The 18,136-nt window shown below is 38.8% G+C and overlaps 1 protein-coding gene across 2 annotated transcripts in view; it reads right to left on the reverse strand.

The window, feature by feature from the left end:
• Positions 1 to 603: 603 nt before the first annotated feature.
• The window catches only part of LOC126481281 (U4/U6 small nuclear ribonucleoprotein Prp3), a 66,526-nt gene continuing 48,993 nt past the window's right edge, over positions 604 to 18,136 (reverse strand). For both annotated transcript variants that reach the window (XM_050104919.1, XM_050104918.1), the window contains exons 10-12: positions 16,304 to 16,518; positions 12,981 to 13,218; positions 604 to 1,019 (exon numbers count right to left, since the gene is read on the reverse strand). In XM_050104919.1, coding sequence (XP_049960876.1) covers positions 867 to 1,019; positions 12,981 to 13,218; positions 16,304 to 16,518 — 606 coding nt within the window. In that variant the 3' untranslated portion in view covers positions 604 to 866. The remainder of the gene's footprint in view (positions 1,020 to 12,980; positions 13,219 to 16,303; positions 16,519 to 18,136) is intronic.

Here is an 18,136-nt window from a genome sequence, read left to right on the forward strand (position 1 = left end):
TATTTATGGACGTGAATATCAGACTGTTGTACTGATTTAGAACAAGAAGATTATTTTTCATTTATGCTGATGTTATTGCAACTATAAAATTACATGGAGACAGAATGGATGGCCATTAACTATCTTCAGGATGCAAAATTTCAAGTATTACAACAGACATCATAGCTTTTGAAACAGTCCATCCCTGTGGAAGAAAGAGTGATTAGAAAGGGGGGCAAGTCACTTAGCTCACAGGTTGAGGGATCACATGGGAGATCCCTCTGATATTGGGGTCTGACTGACCTATCTCTCCTTTTAACATTCTTCCAGCCTATCCCTTCTTCCTACCTGACAAAGCAACTAACAGTTTCAAAAGCTAGGATAATACATCTTGTCACTCACAACTTACAATTTCACCTATTCAAGGTAATTAGCAGACAGTCATTCTCTCTTCCAGAAATTTTGTCAAGGAAATTTTCCTTTTGATGCAATTAATCACCTTTCAGCATTCTTTTGAACTGAAGCCTTCATGTTCTAATGGCTACTCTCTTCTTGATACTCTTGGTTCTTTGTTCCAGTTCACAAGTTGTCCTTACCCTATCACTGAAAATAATGTACACTTCCTCATGCTGACAATGCCAATAACATTGGCGATGTTGACAATTTATTCTTTAGTATACATTTTGTATGTACATATACTCAACAAATACAAAAATCTTATGAACAGAACAGTAAACTGTTTCACTGCTTTCAATAATAATCTGCGCCACTTTGATAAAACACATGAATTTATGAATAGTCAATAATTTATTTGCTTTCACTATTAGAGTAGTTTGTAACAACTACGTATGTGAAATATGTTCTCCACATGTCTGGAGAACTCATGACTAGACATCGTCTGTTGCTTCTAGGACAGCACCACTGTATGCTAGATCCCAGTAATGTTCTACAGAATGTTTTTTAAAATGTTCCCGTGCAAGTTTTTCACTAGGACAAACTTTGAATTTCATTTCCCCAAAATTTCTCTGTTTTACTGTTCCCTGAAAAGAAAACAAAAATTCAGTTATTTATGTGAGAAGAAAAACAATGGGCATATTACATAAAACAATAAATAATTTTTATGAACTAACATTTCAAGAAAATTCATCAGTACTAGCAACTAATAAACATAAGGGGCCATATCAAAAAGTTTCCATTTGAAGGCCATACTGTCCAGAGTCAGTATATCACGTGAACTCGCTGTGAGCAATGAGGCAGTCATCCCACTGACACTTCAGGTATAAGAACAGCATGTCCTACTGTATGAAGAAATCTGCACCTATCTGCTGCACATCATCGCCTGACAGGAATCGTTGAACCTTTAAGGCTCTTTTTCTTTTAAGGAAGTGAAGGCATGATATTCACATAATGAATGATCGGGACTACAGGGCGAGTGCGAGTGTGTCGCACCTGAGTTTGTGTAACTTCTGCATTATGACATTTGCAACGGGGAGATTGGTGTTGTTATGCAGCAGCAGCACAGAAATTGGTGGATAATTCCACAATGGTGGTTTTCAACAGACACATTCTTCATTCTCTGATGGATGTCTATCGTTGTTTGCCTTCGGTAGCCAAGAGATGAATAATAGCATGTGGTGGAAACACTCAGTAATAACATTGCTATAGTTCATTTTTCCACATTTACTACATGCACATCCTGAAAGACACAAATGCACACTAATCCCTTGCCTAGATGTCAGTGCTTATATATTTGTGCCAGAGTTGCATTATGTTACAGATACGCTGCTGCAAAGCTCTCTAACGTAAACTTTCCGATTGTCTCTTATGAAAAATCAGGCCTTAACAAACCATTAGAATCCAATTAGGTTTCAGTGCAAAACTCTTCTCTATTTTATATCATACTAGTTGATAATTAGAGTGATGAGGCTTGCCTTGAGTGTATCTATCACAACAAGACAACACAGGAAATGTTGCATTAAAATCCAAGGCACAACCAGTAGCTGAGACACATTAGTCACTGGTGGCTGACGTTAGTGAACACAACTGACGATGCCTGCTAAACAAATAGCTTCCGGTCTATTCAGTTAAATGTGAGGACATGGAAAAACATGCAAAGAACCACCAAAGGATCGTCGTGAGTTTCTGAGAAGTGCAGGAAAGATGTATTATACAATTAATTGATGTATTAATAAAAAAAGGACTAAACAATAAAATTCTTGGCGATCTCTGACTTTTCTCAGTGTGACTGATTCATCACGTTTTCAGGGGTAAGGCTTAGTAGACAATTTCAGCTTTGTACACAATACTTTACGTGACCTAAGTCAGTTGCTCAAAGTGATGGTCTTATTTGTGCATGTCACCTGGCCTTCAACCTGCTGGGTCAGACATCAGACATCAAAACATTGGGCATGAAACAGAATCCATCTGTTTGGGAACTTCAAAACATATTAGCAGTAAAAACCACTATTAATGTTGAAACATACATTCAGAGACTTTACGACATTACAGAACAAAGATTAATAAGATTCATTATCAAGTGACAGAAGATAACACCTACATACTGGATAGTTGAAAGTCATCCATGTTACTGATAAGTCTCAGCATAAAGAGAAGAAGTAATCTGGTGTTAATATAGTAATTTAAGTGAGTTCTTGGATTCTTCTATGACTTATTATTTTTTTATGTATGTTTCCTGCCAAGTTCTACAGTGGTACGCAGTAAATCACTGTATGTCAACTTCTACAGTGTTTCATAATATATCACATTATAGTCATATCCAGTATAGGTATCAAGTACAGGTGGCAAAATAACAAATTTCTATGTCTCCCTGACTATATCAAGTGAGATTTTCATTAACTCTGCCTTAGAGGACACATCCTCCCTTTCTGATAATGATATAAACTGGCCCAAACTGTGCCATCCAGCTAGTCTCCCTCTGATAATGAAACAAAAAATGTGAGCAGCACACACCACTTCTATGCAAAGTGGCACTCCCATTACCTAAAATTCTTTACTGGAAAAAAGAGAAGAGAATTTGGCAGAACAGGTTTGTAAGTGCACCACTAGGAAACAAACACATTTGGATGATTTTTGTGTTACACAGTTGCCTGTTTTTATTGTGAATGAAGGAATCTGAGTGTGCTAGAGTCAAGCAGCACTTAATAATTTGCTTTATTTATTAAGGAACATACAACGGGCCATAAACATTGCATATTCTGACAATGTATCCTGACAATGTCATCCGGCAACACTGCAGCCATATGACTACAACATTACCAGCCAGTACTGCCCAGCAATATATTTCCAGGCCAGAAGTGTTTACACAGGATCACAGTATTGCCACAAAATGAAAGAACACAAGCTAGTGGAAGTGAGTGCAGCTTGCCAGCTTTTCCACCACACAAGAAATCAAAGTTAGAAAGAAGAAGAGGAATCAGGCTTCAAGGATGCAAATATAATAATAATAATAATAATTGTTATTATTTAGGGAAGTGGAATGCTTCAAAAAATTTAACTAATGAACTGACGCTAGATACCAGATACTGAATTTTAGCAGAATGTTGAAACATGATTTCGACTATCTCATACAAACAGTTTGTCGGAGAATTTATAAAACCCATACAGATATGAAAGAGTGTATACAAGTTACAACCCAACTGGGGATAATCCATCAGTTTTTAGTTGTCATGATTCATGCGATTCATGCAGAAGTTTAATGTACCGCTTTCAAGTTCACTATTCATCAACAAGCCATATGGTACCAGAAGTGTGTACTTTAATGCTTTGGTGGAGGGTCTGAAATATTACTGAGCTTCTCGAACTATTAACCGTCCAGCAGGTGCACTGATTTTCGTAAAACGAGAGGGCGTACACATGTGAAGTACAGCTGTCTTTATGCTACCAAAGTATACACATGTATGAGCAAAATCACAGTTTAATTAAACAACAATAAAATAAACTTATATTAGATGAGCTAATCATTGTCTAGTTAAACAATAATAAAATAAACTTCAATTTATCACTCTGTTGCCACGAACAGGTGTTGCCACACATTAATGACCCACTGTGTGCATTAAACAGCACAGTAATTTCATACACATACACATGTATGAGCAAAATCTCAATTTAATTAAACAACAATAAAATAAACTTATACTTGATGAGCTAATCATTGTGTAATTAAACAATAATAAAATAAACTTTCATTGTACTCAGTTGCCGCGAACAGGTGTTACCACACATTAATGACCCACTTTGCGCATTAAACAGCACAGTTGTTAATCTTGGACACGAACAACTTAACCTCCTGAAATATTTTGTATATTTCCACTCACCCATGTATTACGGAATAAATTTCTGGGGTAACTCACCACTTAGTAAGAAATAAATGATAGTACAAAAATGAGCAGTAAGAATAATATGTGGTGTTTACCTACAGATGTCACGCAGGTACCTCTTCAAGGAAACAGATAATTTAACTGCACCTTCAGAATACATGTATTTGCTAATGAAATTTGTCACAAATAATCCATTACAGCTTGACAAGAGCAGTAAGGTCCACACCTACAGCACTACAGGAAAATATGACATGTATTATCCATTATAAAAACTATCAGTGGCTCAGGAAGGAGTTCAATATGCAGCAACAGAAATATATGAACATTTCCTCAATAACATGAAATGTCTGACGGACAGTAACGCAAATTTTAAATCTAATCTAAAGTCATTTCTCCTGGACAACTCCTCCTGCTTCATGGATAAATTTCCTTTTAAAACTGGTAGCTTGTGCATTTAGATAATAATAATAATAATAATAATGTGTTCATTAATGTTAACACTAATTTTGTATTCATATCCTGTAAACTGGCTCATCCCACATCATTTTGATAAAAGAATTGATCAAATGTTTCATGGAACATGTAACGAACTTTCATTAAGGGAAGTTTGAAATAAGAATACAATCTTCTAAAATTTTATTTTTATCCACCAGCACTATCAATATGTGTTTCAGGTATGTCTCGAGATAGTATGAACATCACGGCATCAAATGTAAACCATTTGGATGAAGAGCCATCTATGATTTCACTCCTCTAACACAATTTTTTTGGTTCGCATCTGGCTTAAGCTTCGAAGACTATGGAATTTTTGGTTGTGTGTCATCAAGCGTAATTCCGAACTCACTGGCAACAGCTCATAAACTGATTTTTCATATTCCAATCTTTAGCTCTGGTTGTGGATAAATCACATTTATAAAATTAACAGTTTCCTTATTTGTCCACTTCTCCATTGCTGTAAACCACAAACTCACAATAACAAAACATGTGGCAATACAAATGCACACAAAAATCTTTCAAAGAATAGCAAATTTGTATTGTTTTCACTCATACCTATGACTGCAGTGCTGTTGGTGAGAGAAGTAAGAAGCAGAGGTTGGGACAGAGGAAAACATTTTCAAACGAGGATAGAGATATTGCCCTGTTATATGAAATATTCCCACCCTTGGTGAAGAACACTGGCAACCCCTCAGCAGCTACCTGCAAAAACTGCCCAGCCATACTGCAGCCACACTGTAGCAACGTCGACTGACAGCAGTGCTACTGCATCCAAAATGGCCCACCTAAAAGCACATTTAGAAACACCACACAATGTGCCAAATGCAGACTGGCTATGTGTTGGGACCTGAATATGTAGAATGCTGTACAGACAGAACTGACAAGGCAAGGTACAGAGACAGAACTGAAAATTATTCACATATTAGGGGATGAATTTAGACATGGTCAAAATGCATTGACAGGTTTTGTTTTGTCTGGTTTCTAGTCTGAACACTATAAACTAGCAGTCAAACCAACTGTAAATGAATTACAATTATTACTGCCAGAGGGGGGAAGCAAGTCCTGCCTCCCTCTCGCAAGACAGCAGAGTGCTCTGCATTTATGGGAAAGCAGAAGTAACACATCTGTCCAATGAATCGCTGAACCCTTCTCTTTGAGGATGTCCACATTGAAAATGGTATCAGAGACCATGACGTGATTGTGCCAACAATGACGCACAAAGGACAACTAAAACAAGCAGAAAGTTATATATGCTAAGTAAACTAGATAAAAAATCATCAGTGACATATCTCAATGAGGAACTTCAGACTTTCAGGACAGGACAAGAGCATATAGAGAAACTCTGGCTCAAGTTTAAAAGAATAGTTGACCACACACTGGATACATATGCACCCAGTAGAACAGTTCATAATGGGAGGAAACCTCCATGGTATACTGTCACTATAAAGAAACTTCTTAAGAAACACAGATTACTGCATAAGACGTGTAAAACAAAGCATAGGGTTATAGATAGAGAGATGCTGAATGAATAGGGTTTCACCGTCAAAAGAGCAATGCTTGATGGCTTCAATGACTACTGTAGCAGAATATTGTCAAGTGATCTTTCACAGACCCAAAGAAATTCTGGTCATATGTAAAGGCTGTTAGTGGCACCAAAGTTAGTGCCCAGCCCCTAGTGAATGAGACAGGAACTGAAATTGAGGGTAGCAAAGCAACAGTTGAAACACTTAACTCCATTTTCAAATATTCTTTTACAAAGGAAAACCCATGAGAATTGCCCCAATTTAATCCTTGTACCACTGAAAAGATGAAGAAATAACTATTAGTGTCAGTGGTGTTGAGAAACAGCAGAAATTCTTAAATTGAACAAAGCTCTAGGCTCAATGGGAATCCCCGTCAGATTCTATACTGAATTTGTGGCTAAGTTGGCCCCTCTTCTAACTACAATCTATAGTAGATCCCTCGAACAAAAAGCTGTGCCCAGTTCTTGGAAACAAGTACAGGTCGCACTCATCAACAAGAAGGGTAGTAGAAGTGATCCACAAACCTGTTGTCCAATATACTTGTTATTGATTTGTTGTAGAATCTTGGAACATACTCTAAGCTCAAACATAATGAGGTATCTCGAACAGAATGACCTCAATGTCAATCAGCATGGATTTCGAAAACATCGATCATGTGAAACACAGCTTGCTCTTTTCTCACAACATACTGAAAGCTTTGGATCAAGGAAATCAGGCAGAAATACTATATCTTGATTTTCAAAAAGCATTTGACTCAGTACCACACCTATGCTTATTGTCAAAAGTGCGATCATATGAGGTACCAACTGAAATTTGTGACTGGATTGAGGATTTTTTGGTAGGGAGGATGCAACATGTTATCTTGAATAGAGAGTCTTCATCAGATGTAGAAGTAACTTCAGGTGTGCCTCAGGGAAGGGTATTGGCACACTTGCTGTTCATGTTGCATATTAATGACCTTGCAGACAATATTAATTATCAGGCTTTTTGCAGACAATGCAATTACCTATAATGGAGTACTAACTGAAAGAAGTTGCATAAATATTCAGTCCGATCTTGATAAGACTTCAAAGTGGTGCAGAGATTGGTAACTTTCTTTAAATGTTCAGAAATGTAAAATTTTGCCCTCTACTCAAAAAAGGTAGTATCTTATGACTATAATATCAATGAATCACTGTTGGAATTGGTCAATTCATACAAATACCTTGTGCAGCACTTTGTGGGGATATGAAATGGAATGATCACATAGGTTCACTAGTAGGTACAGTAGGTGGTAGACCTCTGTTCATTGGTAGAATACTGGGGAAGTGCAATCAATCTACACTGAAAATTGTTTACAAATCACTCATCCAACCAGTTCTAGAATATTACTCAAGTGTGTGGAAAGGATATTTAACATATTCAGATGGGCAGCATGAATGGTCACAGGTCTGGTTAATCCTTGGGAGTGTGTCAGAGATACTGAAGGAAATGAACTGGAAGATTCTTAAAGATAGATGTAAACTGTACCGAGGAAGTTAACAAAGTTCCAAGAACTGGCTTTAAATCATTACTCTAGGAATAAACTACAGACCCCTACATATTGCTCACATAGGAATCTTTAAGATATGATTGGAACAATTACTGCACACACAGATACATTCCAACAATAATTTTTCCCGCACACCATATGTGAATTGAACAGGAATAAACCCTAATAAGTGGTACAATGAGACATGGTGGTTTGCAGTATAGTTGCAGATGGTGTTATGAGAGTGGTGGATCATAATTGGTATCTTCACTTATTTCAAAGTAAGAAAAGAAAACAATGAGCAACGCACAAAGAGCATTTGGTAATGGCTACTGCAAAATTGCTTGCTGACACTGGCAGTGCCTTAAACAGAAATAGTTCAGGCCCAACCTCTACCAGTGCTTGATGCAACATCAGTTCAAAACACCTACCACTTAAAACTATCATGTTCAATGCATTCACATTATATTAACTTCTGAACTGTAGCTAGCTGCCAAATGCACACATTTCTTTGCTCTGAGCTGTTAGGTATCACAGCTGAGCACTATGTTGTATTACATGGTTGTTGGTTAGTTTAAAAGAGGGGGGAGGTCATCAGTCCCTTGTCTCTAATAAAACAATGCAATAAGTGTGAGAATAAAACAGGTGAGATACATAACACAAAACGGAAAGAAAGGAAAAACCACAAGAACGAAGGAAAGGCAACGAAAACAAGGAACAAAAGAGGACAAGAAAACAACAGACGCTAGAAACAGAAGAGATTAAAACAAGAAAGCAGATTGCAGTGGCTGGCCGGCCACAAGAATAAAAAGGAAAAGCCAGCCACTCTGCAACACATTAAAACCTCCACCCTAAAAGCACTAGGGTGGAGGACACAGAGGGACAAAGGACATGCGCTAAAACTTAGATCAAATGATAAAACCCGCCTTCACGAATAAAATGTAAAACTAAAAACCAGCCAATGAGGAGTTGTCAGACAAAATGAGCAGCAACGAGTCCGGTAACACAAGATTTCATCCCTGTGCAGTCAAAGTGGGACAGTGCACCAGAGTATGGGCCACGGTCAAGCGGGCACCGCACCGACACTGAGGCGGGTCTTCAGGGCGCAAGAGGTAACTGTGGCTCGCCCAAGTGGGGCCAACGCGGAGCCAGCAGAGGACAACTGATTCCCTGCGAGAGGCCCGCATGGAAGACTTCCACACATTCAAGGTCTCCTTAAAGACACACAGTTTGTTGTGCGTACTGTTATGCCATTCCATCTCCCAAAGCTGAAAAACCCTACGGCGTAAGTCAGAATGCAGATCAGGTTCAGAGATGCCCATCTGCAGAAGCAGTTTCCGCGTAGACTGTTTGGCAAGTTCGTTGCCTGGAATGCCATGTCCTGGGGTCCACACAAACACCACTGAACGACGGGACCGGTCCAGGGCATAGATGGACTCCTGGATGGACACCACCAAACGATGGTGAGGGTAGCACTGGTCGATAGCTTGTAGGCTGCTCAAGGAGTCAGTACACAGAAGAAACGATTCCTCAGGGCATGAACGGATACACTGGAGAGCACGAGATATGGCCACCAGCTCTGCAGTGAATACACTGCAGCCATCAGGCAAAGAATGCTGTTCAATATGGGCTTTGTGGACAAAGGCGAAGCCAACATTACCATCAGCCATCGAACCATCAGTGTAAATCACTTCAGAGCCCCAGAACATTTAAAGAATCGAGAGAAAGTGACAGCGGAGAGCCGCAGGGTTAACGGAGTCTTTAGGGCCACTCGAAAGAACAAGGCAAAGGTTCAGCCTACAGCTACACCACGGAGGTGTACGTGAATGGACCTTGAGGAGAGGTGGGGAAGGGAAGGACTCAAGTTCAGACAGAAGCGATCGCACGTGAACTGCAATCATTAGCCCTGACCTGGGCCACCTATGCAGGAGGTGAACCGCCGTGGTTGGGAAAAGAAGATGGTAATTAGGATATTCAGGAGAGCTATTAATGTGTGCAATGTAACTGCCGAGCAGTTGTGCACATCTGATCTTCAATGGAGGGACTACAGCCTCCACCAGTATGCTTGTCACCGGACTCGTCCTAAAAGCTCCTGTCGCTAGTCGAACTCTGCAATGGTGCAATGGGTCAAGCAAACGCAATGCTGAGGGTGCCGCTGAACCATATTACATGGGATGTACCTTATAGACACTATTCAACTGCCCAGAGCTGGCACTGCACCAGAGCATCGAGCACACTGACACATCATAGTGATTGTGCATGTGTTCTTATGTCATTATCATTCCAAACTGGGCTTCACCAGATTATATGCTATACCATGAACAGAAAACTGGTTACATCTGTGACAATTAAATTCAGAAAATAAAACTATTTCAAACTATCCCTGATGAAACTGATCATCTAGATACAATCTTCAATGAAACAGCACCTGTTAGATAATTCTGTATTTTTGCATTTTGAGGCAGAATGTGCAACTATATTTGCATTTATCGTAAAATGCAAATTTCTATCTGTTAGCAGTTTCTGTGTCACACACGCAACTGCTGACTTCATATCGTCACTACTTTTCTACACAATAAATTTCAAAATTTGGCAAAATGTGAAAGAAGGGACTGCATTTCTGATATTGTTTAGATGTTACTTGAGCACAATGTCAGATGTTGCTGCAATTGCCACACTACTTCCATAAGACACCTGCTCATCGTGTTCAAGTGCTGATACTATGTAGAGAGCTGTGCTGGCAAGTCAATTTCTATAACAGCCAGCTGGAAAAGCAAAGGTGCTTGGACGAGGAGGAAGAGGCTGTATCATCATCAAAGGGTAAGCCATCTGAATCTTCACAATGGGGAATCTGAGCCATGCAACATTGGAAATGTAACTGCAAGTTGTAGATTATTGGAATTTTATCTTACAGAAGTAGTCAAATATGTGCAGAGAATCAATTAATCATCACAGGTGGCAGAACAATGAATCTGACAAGAAAATACCGGTAGTTGCTCAATAACAATTTTGCAGAGGCACTTATGACTGAGTCTGCTGCCTGTGACTGAACTTCCCAAATTACCTACTGTGGATTCTGTAACTAATTTTCTCCAATAGGTGTCTCTGGATGTTAAATTCCCTTGTTACGAAATTACAGCCATTTCATTCCTCTTGGCCCCTGCACTTTTCTAAGAATTTATTGTATTGATTGGCTCACCACAAACAGCTCTCTAGCTGAAATCAGTATGTGAAGATGGTGAGCACCTTCTTTATATAAATATTATGTAGTTATTATAGCAACATCTCACACTAATTCTGCAAAACATTTGACTCATTACCATGTGAAAGCTTATTAATGAATCTGCAATCAAATGGGATATTAAACAAAATTGAGTGAATTGAGGATTTCTTCGTAAATAAGACACAGCTCGTTACCTTGAATGGAGACTCATCAACAGATGTAGTAATAATTTCAGGTGTGTCCCATGGCCCTTAATGTGCACGTACACCGATGACTTCGCAGAAAATATTTATAACCTTTTGCAGATGATGCGCTTAACTGTAACGAATACTATTTGACAAAAGCTACATAAATATAGAGTCAGATCTTGATAAGATTTCAAGCTGGCGGGAAGACTGGTAATTCACCATAAAAGTAAAGTTTTTTACTTCACAAAATTGAAAAACAAAGCAGTTGATGACTACAGTATCACTGAGTCAGAATTGCAATCAGCCAATTCGTACAAATATCTAGGTGTAATAATTATGGGAATATGCAATGGAATGTTCAGAAAGGTTCAGTCATTGAACAAGCAAATGACAAACTTCGGTTCCGATGGAGAAATATCACAGCCAACTGGTTTGCTGTAGTATTTCTCCATTGAAACTTATACACGGTTGTTGAGAGACAGCCATGTTCAAAACTGGAAGACTTCAGTTCATTGGTAAAATACTGCGATAAGGCGGTCAGCTTATAAAGCAGACTGCTCCCAGCATTTGTGAGGCACATACCACATAGGACTGACAGTGAATACTGAATGAGTACAATGTAGGTCAGCACGAATGGTCACCAGTTTGTTGTACATACTAAAGAGAATCACAGAAATGCTGAAAAATGAACTGGCAGAAACTTTATTAGATCAACTAACCTACAAGATCCTGCCTATGAAGTCTTGAAAATAACCACCATAGTGATGTGCACTTAAGATGACAGCATGTGAAGCATTCTGCACAAAGAGGGGAGATAACCTGGGGTGTCACCAATGCACCCTCCATCTCTGTCCCATGCCTCACCTTCCACGTGTTGCCTACTCTTGCAACTGCCAACACTGGAGGCACTATGCCAGACTGGTGTGTGTGCTTCTGACACTCCCTAGTAGAATTTATGTGCCTGGGAAAATACCTCCGTCACTTCTTTATGTAATATTTGTCATGCTTGCTTTATGCCACCAATAATGAGCATTACACTGGTTAAGTAAGTTCACCATACATATACTAACATGAAAAGCAATGCTAAATGTTCTCTGTGTACCTTGAAGCAAACACTTACAGGGTGATGGGGCAGAATGACATTACTGTGGTGCACTACTCCTTGCCACACCTGCCCTCTTATGTGCACAAAACTGTAAATAAGGAGTCTAAGAATACGCTATGGCCCCTACATTCATCCCCGTAGGGTTCATGGAAGCAAGATTAGACTACGAGCAGTGGGCACATAAGCATTCATTCTTCACTTGTTCCATATGTGAACTGAATGGTAAGAAACCCTATGCAGATGATGCATGTAAATGTAGAAAATCTACTTAAGTTTAATGAGCAACACTTGGATACAACAATGTCTGTGGACGCGCGCATGCACATGATGTATGTAAACATAGAAAAACTACTTAAGTTTCACGAAAAACACTTGGATGCAACACTGTGTGTGTGTGTGTGTGTGTGTGTGTGTGTGTGTGTGTGTGTGTGTGTGTGAGAGAGAGAGAGAGAGAGAGAGAGAGAGAGAGAGAGAGAGAGAGAGTGGGAACAATAAAATTATATGGACTATAATGCCTACAAAACCATGGATCTTAGCTTGTATTGTGTACATTACAATCCTTCACAAATAAGTAATAATATCTGCCAATGACATTTCCAAACTTCATTGTCTGCACTTACCTCCCACACTAACACACATTTGTTTGGGTGCTCGTTTCCTTCACTATCTTTCACAGTATCTTCTTCCCACTTTATCCTATTCAACATCAATCTTTTGTATTTCTTCTGTTGTTTAGCACCACCTTCCACAACTACAACATTACAGTCTTTAAAAAGGACTACACAACCTGTCATAAATAACTGTTTTGCATTTGTTTCAACTTTATATTTCTTTGCAGGATTTGATAATTCATTTACCCTGGAACAAAATAATGTAGGAGATTAACAGTTGCAAAAAAGTAACAAAATCCATTAAACAGATTAAATTTGATTTAAATAGCTATCATTTTATTGTTTTTCCTTTTAAATGTAAATGTCATGTGACTAGGGTCTCCCGTCGGGTAGACCGTTCACCGAGTGCAAGTCTTTAGATTTGACGCCACTTCGGCGACTTTCACATCGATGGGGATGACATGATGATGATGATTAGGACAACACAACACCCAGTCCCTGAGCGGAGAAAATCTACGACTCAGCCAGGAATCGAACCCGGGCCCTTAGGATTGACATTCTGTCACGCTGACCACTCAGCTACCGGGGGGGTGGAGGTTTTTCCTTGTGATGGAGTGTTATAAAAATGAATGACATGGTATGAAAGGGCACAGCTTACTATATTTTACAAATGTCATGTACAATAATTTATTTCAAATATTAACTGCATCATTCACAGAAAGAGAATTTACAGGTTCTCCATTTGAAGTTTTACACAATCTATGAAACAAAATATGTATGTCATTCTAATTTAATTGGACAGATAAAAAAATCTACTCATCAAGTGGCAGCAGAACACACATATAAAAGAGGGTTGTAATTAGGCAAGCTTTTGGAGCCAGTGGCTCCTCCTTCAGGCAGAAGGGTTGAAGAGGAAGGAAGAGGGGTGATGGTTCAAATAGCTCTGAGCACTATGGGACTTAACATCTATGGTCATGAGTCGCCTAGAACTTAGAACTACTTAAACCTAACTAACCTAAGGACAGCACACAACACCCAGTCATTACGAGGCAGAGAAAATCCCTGACCCCGCCGGGAATCGAACCCGGGCGTGGGAAGCGAGAACGCTACCGCACGACCACGAGCTGCGGACAGGGGTGATGGAAAAGAATTGGAGAGGTACAGGAAAAGGAGTAGATTTTGAGATAGTCATCCAGAACCTCCGGTCAGGGAAGACGTACTGCACGGGATGATAAGGAAAGACTATTCTCATCCTGTGCGGTCAGTGTCCCCTGACCTGTGGTTCTGGGTGACTTTCCTGAAATCTACCCCTTTTGCTTGACCTCTCCAGTCCTTTTCCTTCACCTGTCTTTCTTCCCCTTCAACCCTTCTGTCTGAAGGAGGAGAAACTGGCTCTGAAAGCTTGTCTAATTACAACCCTCTTTTATGTGTGTGTTCTGCCGTCGCTTGCTGAGTGGAATTTTTTATCTATTCAATTAAATTATTTTGTCAAAAATTGACTGTTTTCACTAGTATGTCACTGTAAGTTATTAAAGGCCAGTTATTAGTATGAGACCAGCTACTGGTGAAACATACAAACTATAAAAAATTGTAAATGAAAATTACATACATGTCAGTGAGATTGGATTAACACCAGACTCATCTACACAAATATTGAAATACGTTTACATCAGCAGCTAAAACTTAAAGACCAAACCTATTCAATAGCATATTTCATGCTAAGTATCACAAATGTCTGAATTTTTAAAATAATAACAACAATGCTGATGTGTTTGTATTATTTTATTCCTAAGATTCCATTTTTCTAGGATAAAATTCCTTTTGAGGAATAAATTGTGCTTGTAAATATAAAGCAAGAAAGATAGTAGGTGACATCCAATAAACAGGACTCAGAAATGAATAAAAGAACAGTAATGAATCAAATTAACTTAGCCTCACTTTATGTTGTTCCAATTATAATCCTAAACATAAGTAACTCTCCCTCCCCCAACTTACAAGGTTGAGAGCAGTTAATAGAAACAACCTCAAGATTTACAGAGCAAACATTTAATTTCAGTTTACAGACAGTATTTTTTACTAAATCACTTACCTTACAGCACAACAATAATAATATTAATTATCAGTTTATCATTATTATAAATGCTACAGCTGGCCACAAATGCATTATAAATGCTCAGTAAATTATTAATCAGTGTAGCAAAAAAACCATAAAAAGTTAAGAGTGGAGTTATTTCAGACCTCGGCAAATACCAAGAATACAGTTCCTGAGCTGTGGTCCACTTAACAGGAAGTTTCATATCAGCGCACACTCCGCTGCAGAGTGAAAATCTCATTCCGGAAACATCCCCCAGGCTGTGGCTAAGCCATGTCTCCGCAATATCCTTTCTTTCAGGAGTGCTAGTTCTGCAAGGTTTGCAGGAGAGCTTCTGTAAAGTTTGGAAGGTAGGAGACGAGATACTGGCAGAAGTAAAGCTGTGAGTACCGGGCGTGAGTCGTGCTTCGGTAGCTCAGATGGTAGAGCACTTGCCCGCGAAAGGCAAAGGTCCTGAGTTGAGTCTCGGTCGGGCACACAGTTTTAATCTGGCAGGAAGTTTCATATCAGCGCACACTCCGCTGCAGAGTGAAAATCTCATTCTGGAAACATCCCCCAGGCTGTGGCTAAGCCATGTCTCCGCAATATCCTTTCTTTCAGGAGTGCTAGTTCTGCAAGGTTCGCAGGAGAGCTTCTGTAAAGTTTGGAAGGTAGGAGACGAGATACTGGCAGAAGTAAAGCTGTGAGTACCGGGCGTGAGTCGTGCTTCAGTAGCTCAGATGATAGAGCACTTGCCCGCGAAAGGCAAAGGTCCCGCGTCCGAGTCTCGGTCGGGCACACAGTATTAATCTGCCAGGAAGCTGAGCTGTGGTGTTTGATACCCAGTTGTACCGAGTTTATTCAGCTAGTTCTTTGTTTAGAAACCCACCACACAATATTTACTGAAACCTGACTCTAAACAGCATATTACATATACATTGTTATTCCAGCAAACATAATGACCGCTTTATAAATGGCTAGTTTGACACAGTAAATAATGATCTAAATATAAAGGAATACTGGCTATGACAAGCATAAATAATATTCAATACAAATGATATCAAAACTGGCATGGCCTTATGCAATCAGAAAGAGTTTTTGGCCTATCTTTTCAAGTATTTTAAGAAACACCAAACATTACTGAGGATAAAGTAATCCCAATACCTATGTGAAATTTACGAAATAGCTCATGTCTTTGGGGGTGCACTCAGAAACAAGAAACATTAACAGTATTTTAAACCTATAATAAAACTTGTCATACCTATACACTGAAACAAATACACCAAGAGTTGTGTCTTCCTTCAGTTTCCGTACTTTCTTTTCTCTTTTTTGTTCTGCTGTTAACTGTCTGGCAGCATTAGCTTCTTGGTGAGCTTTCTGTCTTTTTGCCATTTGTTCTCGGACATGAGCTTCAATTTTTGTGGGGTCCTGAACCGCTTCTGTTCCCAATACACGCATGAGATTTGATATTCTCAGCTGCAGGAAAGGAAAAGTATAAAATTAAAAATAAATAAAAGAAAAGTAATATGACAGTTTTCAGTCATTCAAGCAAAACATGAAAGAGTAACACTTGAAACACATGCACATGAAGTAATATTTTTGTAACTATAGTTCTAAACAGGAATATCAAACAAATTGTTTTAAGATGAAGAAGTATTTTCAAACTTACATATATTTTCACCATAAACTTTTAACTGGACATTACAGCTATATCATCTATGGCCTGCTCATTCTCAGTGAGTTCGACAGATATATTCGTCTGCAGCATTCTATAGCTGTAGCTAATAGGAATGATGAGCTTCAGGCTGGCAGGTTTTATAATGTAATTAGCTGATGCTTCCCCCACTATATGCTGCCACTCGTTGGACAAAATAATGTTTTCTCAGCTAGTTGCAATGTTTTTACTAGCACACGTGTTGAGCCAAGTGACAAAAACCACGCTTTTTGTGTCGTTAGTTTTATTTTTACAAGATGATGACCTTCAGCAATGGGAAAAAGGGGCCATTTATTTATTGGACCCAGAGATATAATAGTTGCTTTTAGACAGCGATGACTACTTTGGTAACAGCTTTGATAGTCTGTAAGAGACAGAGAGTGAAGAAAACGGAGAGTGATTTGGATTCAATGTCATCTTATGATCATGCAGTATTGCAACAGATGCCGCAAAATGCTTTTGTGCATGTTAGTTCAGCTCGTCAGTACTTTTTGTTTCCTGGTAAGAGCGTCATAAATGTATCATTATTTTACAGAATGAAGTGCAAAACAACAACTGACCAAACAATTTTATGCGTATATCAATGCATCGCTTTTCATCTCAATTTAGCAGCAGGGTCTATCTTTTGTTCCTGGCAAGACACAACATATAATGAAGTGAAGACTTTCTTCAAAGATTTGTTTTAACACACTATACAATTACTGAAATCTTGTGTTTGTGTGATAAAATAAATAAAAATGCATGTGTAACTACCAAAATTTCTATTAACAATTCAAGTAAGTGTCCTAACACATTGAAAATATCAGGAAATAATGCAACACAATCAAAAATCACGATGGTCTGTAAAATGTATAGTAGTTATAGAGGTACAAGCACAAAATAACTGGTTAACTTCATGTAAGGGTGAGCAACAAATAAATAAATACTAAAAGAAAAACTGTTGAAGACAGCACAGAAAACGCTGAAGCACGATTGCGTAAAGAAAAACCAAGCAAATGGTGTCTGGCGTAAGATGGAATATCTCTCCAATTTTTCTCCACAAGCATGAAAAGAAAGATCAACATCCAAAGGATGTTTAATCTTCAATGAATTTTGCGCAAGCCAGCACACCATTCTTTAGGAAAATAAATCATGGAAAAAAAAAAGTTTCCTCTCTTGGTAAAATTTCTCCACTTTGCGGCCAATACATCATATGATCTCTTAGGTGCTGTGAGCAGAAAACTATTCCAATTTCAGACAGTTATGGAACATCAGCAATGGAGATTCAAATCAGTTTGCATGTTGATGAACCTCTGCTGCACTGGAAAAGATGTATTGAATGGAGGCAATTTACTCCTTGAAAGTGTAGCATATTTGCTGTCAAGTTTTATAAACTATGTG

This window comes from Schistocerca serialis, chromosome 5 (assembly GCF_023864345.2).
Source record: "Schistocerca serialis cubense isolate TAMUIC-IGC-003099 chromosome 5, iqSchSeri2.2, whole genome shotgun sequence".
Classification (NCBI taxonomy): Eukaryota; Metazoa; Arthropoda; class Insecta; order Orthoptera; family Acrididae; genus Schistocerca; species Schistocerca serialis.